Genomic DNA, 7,496 nt, shown 5'->3' with positions numbered 1-7,496 from the left:
AAAATAAAATAAGTTTCCCATGTGATATGTGGTCTAGTTGTTGGGAAAATTTGCAAATATGAATTTCGACTTTATTTGCAAAATCTCTCGAGAATTTGTAAAATGGGCATAACTTTTGCCTACTAACTCGGATGAAAAAGTTTTTTATATGAAAAATGATCTACTCAAAAAGTTACATCCGAATTTAACACCCCATTAAACATTTTCAAAATCCTCAAAAACCTAACAGAAAAAAAGTTACGGGGCTTTTAAGATCCGAAGGCAAAAAAAATCATCAAATTTTAGTTTTTTTTTGAATTTTTGTTAAATCTGGTCAAACTACTTATTCAAGAAGTATTAGTGTTACTAAATAATTATTTCAGTTTTTTTTGAATTTTGGTCAAATCTGGTCAAACTGTGGTCAAACAATGGTCAAACTAATTATTGAAGAAATATTAGTGTTACTAAATATTAGTGTTATTTATTAGAACAATAGTTTCAAACTCAAACAGTGAAATGTGTGACTTCATGCTCAAGCTAAATTCCTGAGGTTAATAGGATTGACATCTTATTATTGTCAGGAAAACAACAAGTACAGACTTGGAAACGAGGGAGAATAGAACCCGAAAGTTAAGCGTGCTCAGGTTGGAGTAGTGAGAGGATGGGTGACCGTTCGAAAAGTTAGATGATGAGGGGTGATTAGAGGTTAAATTGAGCAGTGATGAGGGGTGATTAGAGATGAGAGGTTAAAATAATTCAGAAATTTGAAAATAAAAAAAAGATATTTCAAAAAAAATCATTTAAAAAAAAGAAATCATAAATTTTCCTTTAGTACCAACCGGGACTAAAGGTGGACCCCCAGACAACGGCCACATGGAGAGCCTTTAGTCCCGGTTCGTGTAAGAACCGGGACTAAAGGGGGAGGCTTTAGTAACGAAAGGCCCTTATGAAATGGGACAAATATCCCTTTTTTTACTAGTGTATACTTGTCTACTGACCAATTGCACATAACCGTTGTAGGCTCCTACCTATTCTGTACTTCTCGGAGCTACAGGTCTTGGACGGCACCCACGACCGCCTATTCTTCCTCGGCGTCGGCAAAGCCGAGTATTGGTGGGGAAGCATGGGAAAAGTGGAGAGATACATCACAGAAGTGTTCCACGTAGATGAACCCTCCCCATTCCTCAGTCCGCAGGAGAACTACATCAAATTGAATGCCACCAATCGCACAGCAATCAGGGAAATTCACGGCATCAACGCTACGTCTACAATACTACCGCCCTTCATCAATGCTGCCGAGCTTTTCTCCCCCATTTCCACAGCTAGTGTCGGCACCGACGCTCAAGATGGTATGCAAATGCGGAATCATACTCGTATTATAACTAAAGAGTTACTTATAAATGATGGGGCCCTATATGTAGGATAAAACCATATGATTTGGAATAATAAGCATTCCAATTCAAATGTTATTCATATTTTTGTTCCACACCTCCTTTTTAGAAGACATTGGGGCCTAGACTCCATGAATTACAACAGCTTCAGTGTATTGTGCATATATTGGTTCCCCAATTTCATACCCGTGACTGCCCATCAATCTTTGCTCCTTAAACTCCCTTTGTTCTAAAATAAAAGTATTTCTAATTTATCCTAAGTCAAACCATCTCAAGTTTGACAAAGCTTATACAATCAGTTCCAAAAATAATTGATGTCCTAGTTTTTATACCAAGTCAAATTTTTTAACTTCCACCAAATTTATCAAAAAATTTACCAACATCTATAACATCACATTAATTTAATTTAATTCACCATTTGATCTATTTTTCACAAAAAAGGTTGTTGGCATAGATTTTTTTTTATAAACTTGGTCAAACTTAAATACGTTTGACTTAGAACAAAACTAGAACATCATTTTGGGAAGGAGGGAGAAGAAAATAATAACAATATTTATGACATCAATTAGCAACAGTAGAACAATTATGGAACATATCCCCCAAAACAAGAATCATTGTGAAATATTTTTTGCAGTGTACTTTTTTTGCGGGTTAGAGTATACTTATTTAATATGGTAGATGTTGATACTCTTCTACAGAATTTTTTTTTTAGATGTTGTTCTGTGTAAACTTGCTCAAATTTAAGATCTAACTTAGCTAAAACTAGAAATACTTACGTTTTGGAAGAGAGAGTTGTCATCTTTGAGGCAGGGAGACAAAGATCCAATGGCCCCTCATTTCAACTGCCACGTTCATTGTTGTTCTCTCTTGAATATTGGCCAGATCAATCTTCCATTAGATTCTCAACACCCGTGGAGTCTATGCATCTAAAGCCTAGATATAAGAGGGAGTGTTGAAGTTTGTATTGATAAAACTGCTACCTTTTGTCCCATGACAAGTCTATTTTCCTAAGGTGTTTGGCCTGCTTCACTCTATGTGAATCTGCCTATTTCTATCAGAACATCTGGTGCCTTCGCTGCTCACAACGAAGCTTTTGCCCATAGCAGCGTAGCCGGAAATCCCACCATATGTTAGGCCTAAGACATGTATATAACTCTGCTTACAATTTTTTCAGAGCTTAAAAAAACTGTTAACCAAGAAATGTTATATATAATAGGATCCAACCGAGATTATATGTTACTACGGAAATATACTCAAACAAATATTGTTAAGATAATAGAAACACTTTGATTTTTCGAGTCACCACAAACTCATAGAACCGCAGGAGTTCAACTTCATGCTAGAGACAACTTATTATAAAAATAACTTGCTTCTCAAACACCTTGTAAAACCCACCTCTCCTCTAGAGGACATATCATGCGCTCTCACCCTTTATGACATGTGCCGCTGCAGCATAGAAAATCAGATAATATTTACACTAGATACATCTAGTATGCCACTATATTTCATGCCCGAACTCATTAACAAGAAAACAGATTAGACAATATTTTGTGATACATATTTGCTAATTTAGGTTTTGTTGTGCTTAGTCCCTTTTTTTTGCGGGGATCATAGTCCTTTTTTGTTAGTCGATCCAATGAACTTCGTCATGTGTTGTCGATCAAAATGTCACCAAACCATATGACACATGCCAGAGTTGACAAATGACTGAACGTCCAAATAATTATTATATTGTAGAAAATTCCTTGAATATCCACTATCAGTTGATGAGTATATCTTTGTTGATACAGATAGATGCACACGAGCTGACAACTTTGTTTTTTTTGTCTTGTGTTATCGGAAAAAAATAGTATCTGCCATCACTGCAATCAAGGCTAAGTATCAGGTGAAGAACAATTGGGTGGGTGACCCATGTGCCCCAAAGACTCTTGTGTGGGATGGATTAGCTTGTAGCTATCCCATCTCCAGACCTCAGAGAATCACAAACATGTAAGTTCGAATGTACTCCCTCCGTTCCAAATTACTCGTCATGGTTTTAGTTCAAATTTGAACTAAAACCACGACGAGTAATTTGGAACGGAGGGAGTAGTTCTCTGGTAGATATAGAAATGCAATTGTGTTGTTTGAACCTTTATGCGTTTATACAGCAACATGTCATTTCACGGTTTGGGTGGCGATATATCATCCTATTTCGCCAATCTCAAAGCTATCCAGTACATGTGAGTATCATGTTTTAGATCCATTTACACAAGAAATTTTCTTTGCAGTTCACATATCTAGTATGACTGTCATGTATCTTAGGGATTTGTCACGTAATGAATTGACTGGATCAATTCCTGAAGGACTTTCACAGCTACCCTCACTCACGCTGTTGTAAGTACTTCTTTTCTGGAGGAAACACAAAAGTATTGCTCCTCTTTTCATTGATTGGTTGAGAAGTTGTAAGTACTTCTCAATCATGTTATTTTTGTACCGACTTCCTCCGCTTCAAAATAGTAGCATTAAATTTGACCAAGTATATCAAGAAATGAATCGACATCTCAAACACCAAATTAGTACCATTAAATCCATTATAAACATGGTTTGTAATATCTTTAATTGATGACGAAGATATAGGCATATTTTATGAACTTAGGCAAATTTTAAAAGTTGACTTAGAACAAATATATAATGCTGCCATTTTAAAACAGCAGGGTTAATATTTTAGTTAGTCATAAAAAATATTATGATTAATTTGGATACAGCGATATAACAGAGTATCCCCTTTAGTCCTTTTCGCAAATTGACAGCTCTCAAGTGAGTAAATTTTTTGTATACTCACTGCACTGTTCTTTTCACGTCAATATTATTTTGTCCCCTCAGAGATTTGACAGCCAACCAGCTTAATGGGTCAATTCCATTTGGCCTTTTGATACGGATGCGTGATGGCAACCTAACTCTAAGGTTATTCCATTATATACATACATTTGTTTTCCGTACAATTGACACTCACCCGGACAGATTTGCTTATCATTTCTCTTTTATAGATATGACAAGAACCCAAACCTTTGCAGTGACAGCAGTTCTTGCCAGCCTAAAAGGAAGAAGCAAAACTCTATAAGTGCCGCCCATACTGCTGTTATAATAGTTGGAGCTGTGGCGATAGGAGGACTGGTAGTACTATTGTTTTATGTAATGAAAAAGAAACAAGGTTAGACCGAGAGAATTTTAACATCAACACATCAGTTGTTCTACATGTCTGGTGGCTATGTTTGTTTTGATCTTAATAATTTACCTATGAAGGACCGCCAAATCCACCGAATGAGGTGAGCGAAGTGCCATCTCGCAACCGTCGGTTCACATACGCAGAACTGGAGGTGATAACCAGCAACTTCCAGCGAGTGCTCGGCGAAGGAGGCTTTGGCATGGTCTTTGACGGCTTCTTGGAGGATGGTACCCAGGTGGCAGTCAAGCTGAGGTCTCAATCTTCCAATCAAGGTGTCAAAGAGTTCTTGACGGAGGTAATGCCTGATCAAGTGTAAATCAGTTGCCTATATTTGCAGCTAACTTTGGAAGGCATGTAACTAATTTGTCTTGTCCTCTGTCAGGCACAAAACTTAACAGGGATTCATCACAGGAATCTAGTCTCCTTAATTGGTTATTGCAAGGATGGTGAGTACATGGCCCTTGTCTATGAGCATATGTCAAATGGAAACCTTGCAGATAAACTCAGAGGTGTGGTGTTGCCACTTCCACTTCATCCATAAGAGCATTCTAGGCTTCCATCCCCAAGTTTCATAATGCTAACACCAAACCATGCTCTTCAGGGCGAGATCGCAATGGTGAATGTTTAACCTGGAGACAGAGGCTCTGTATTGCATCAGAGTCCGCGCAAGGTATATAGTCTTCTGGTTCGGACCTTGTTCTCTATTCCTCTGTATATATAGATGTAAAGGGGTAGCCGCAGCTTATACAACAAATATGTACTAAGAGATAGAATCGATCCACAACATATGGTAAGAGGAATCTGAACCGAATAGTGAAATGATAGGTATTGGCATGGGCACGGTACTGTAGCGCGACAAGCCATTATCACTTTTGATCTATTCTGGAAGGATTACATGATACAAGATGTGTAATGGTCGATGAAACTGATGCCATGTGCATGCAGGCCTCGAGTACCTGCACAAGGCGTGTAGCCCGCCATTTGTACACCGTGATGTGAAGATGTCAAACATCCTACTGGATTCCAATATGAAGGCCAAGGTTGCTGATTTTGGCTTGATGAAAGCCTTCAATTGCGATGATGATACACATGTATCCACGGCCAGGGTGGTTGGCACACAAGGCTACCTTGCCCCTGAGTATGATAGTAATGATATTCTCATTGCTTTAGTTTGTTTCGGATTCAGAGTGCTTATTATAACACTTGTGATCCAAATCAAACACTCTTTCCTCAAATTGAAAGGAGGTGCTCCTTCCACTTTCTCGAAAAAAATGTAATACGTATTACAATGCATTGCAGGTATGCAACAGCACTGCAGCTCACTGAAAAGAGCGATGTGTACAGCTTTGGCGTGGTGCTACTGGAGCTGATCACTGGAAAGACTCCCTTCGTGCAAATATGGCAGGAGCAGCCGACCCATATTGTCAAGTGGGCGCAACAACGCCTTTCACGTGGTGACATCGAGGGCTTGGTGGACACGCGCATGCAAGGCAATTATGACATCAACAGTGTGTGGAAGGTCGTGGACCTCGCGCTGGAGTGCACGGCGCAAATTCCGACGCAGCGGCCCACGATGACCCGCGTGGTGGCGCAGTTGCTAGAGTACCTCGATCTGGAGGATAACCGTGCCATCTTTTACACTGCCATGAATGGCGACACAAGTGGCACATACTACACAAGTATCAGTGGCAACAGGAATGACATCTTCTACACCGGTAGCTGCGACGATCCCAATTCAAGTTCTAGTATGTACACCACTGGCCAATCCACAACTGATGCTGCCCACAGCAGCGCAGCACTGAGAGTGGAAAATAATCCTGGCAGCGCTTCAGTGGTGGCCACCGGTCCTGCTGCAGGATGAGGACTTTGTCGCCCATCTGGTCTAAATACAGTGATATCTCTTCTTAGACCCATGCCTTTGTGTATCTATTATTGATTTCTTCTGCAATAACAGGTTTTGAAAGCTTTGATGATGCAATGTTTTTACTTAGAGGGATTGGGATTGATTATGGAATGTATAGATTCTTATCTGGCTTGTAAAAGAAAGAAAGCAAGAAATTCCCATTTCTGTTTTCCTATGGCTGCTTAAGACAGTATAGATGTCCTTATTTTATGAGTAAATTTTTAGTTCCACCCCCCTTTTTAAATGAGAACATTCCCAATTTAACGAAATTGTCAATAAATTACTTGATTTATGAAAACTTGCGCCACATGTACCATATATAGGATCTGGGACATCGACTAGAAGACGGGGGTGAGCAAACAGTTCAACCTTTTACGATTTAGGCCAGACTCTTTAGATGCAGAATTGAAGGCGTGGCAGATTTTACCAAGATCCTAGCATAGAAACTGATGGATTACAGTAAACACAAAGATCAACTTAGAAACCAAATCAGCATCCGAGCCACAAAGTTGAACAACTTTGTTCTCAAGCTTCCAAGAAATAGGGCTTAGATAAGCATTTAACAAACCACGTGTATCTGTTTCGCTTCCTCAAATTCCAGAGAATTTGTTTAAGCATGAAGCAGAGGTTACCAGTATATGATATATTGTTATCCACAAATTGAACAACACTTAATTATCAAGCTACCAAGAAATAGTGCTTAGATAAGCATTTAACAAACCACATATGTATCTGTTTCGCTTCCTCAAATTCCAGAGAATTTGCTGAAGCATGAAGCATAAGTTTACCAGTATACGATATATTTTATCCACAAATTGTCAAGATTTTACTGAGGCATCATAACAGACCTACCCTCTCTTTTAGCTGGGTGGGGATGGGATTTATGAGTATTTCGCAGTTAGCGTAGCAAGGACAATGTCATACCTTGATGAAAGCCTGATTCCGGGGGTCCAGACAAGCTTCTCCTTGTTGTCAGAGTTGAGGCACAGAACCCGCATTGCTCCCAACGCAAGTGATG

The 7,496-nt window shown here is 39.1% G+C and overlaps 1 protein-coding gene across 1 annotated transcript in view; it reads left to right on the top strand.

Moving 5' to 3' along the window:
- The window catches only part of LOC119305594 (putative leucine-rich repeat receptor-like serine/threonine-protein kinase At2g19230), a 20,372-nt gene extending 13,880 nt beyond the window's left edge, over positions 1-6,492 (top strand). Inside the window, exons 3-13 of the mRNA XM_037582079.1 lie at positions 1,000-1,328; positions 3,221-3,359; positions 3,518-3,589; positions 3,672-3,743; positions 4,233-4,313; positions 4,397-4,560; positions 4,653-4,870; positions 4,958-5,084; positions 5,177-5,245; positions 5,521-5,713; positions 5,875-6,492. Of these exons, the coding sequence (XP_037437976.1) occupies positions 1,000-1,328; positions 3,221-3,359; positions 3,518-3,589; positions 3,672-3,743; positions 4,233-4,313; positions 4,397-4,560; positions 4,653-4,870; positions 4,958-5,084; positions 5,177-5,245; positions 5,521-5,713; positions 5,875-6,436 (2,026 nt within the window). The 3' untranslated portion in view covers positions 6,437-6,492. The remainder of the gene's footprint in view (positions 1-999; positions 1,329-3,220; positions 3,360-3,517; positions 3,590-3,671; positions 3,744-4,232; positions 4,314-4,396; positions 4,561-4,652; positions 4,871-4,957; positions 5,085-5,176; positions 5,246-5,520; positions 5,714-5,874) is intronic.
- Positions 6,493-7,496: the final 1,004 nt, after the last annotated feature.

Source organism: Triticum dicoccoides, chromosome 5B (assembly GCF_002162155.2).
Source record: "Triticum dicoccoides isolate Atlit2015 ecotype Zavitan chromosome 5B, WEW_v2.0, whole genome shotgun sequence".
NCBI lineage: Eukaryota > Viridiplantae > Streptophyta > Magnoliopsida > Poales > Poaceae > Triticum > Triticum dicoccoides.
The sequence above is the reverse complement of the archived record's forward strand: the minus strand, read 5'-3'. Positions and strand labels throughout refer to the sequence as shown.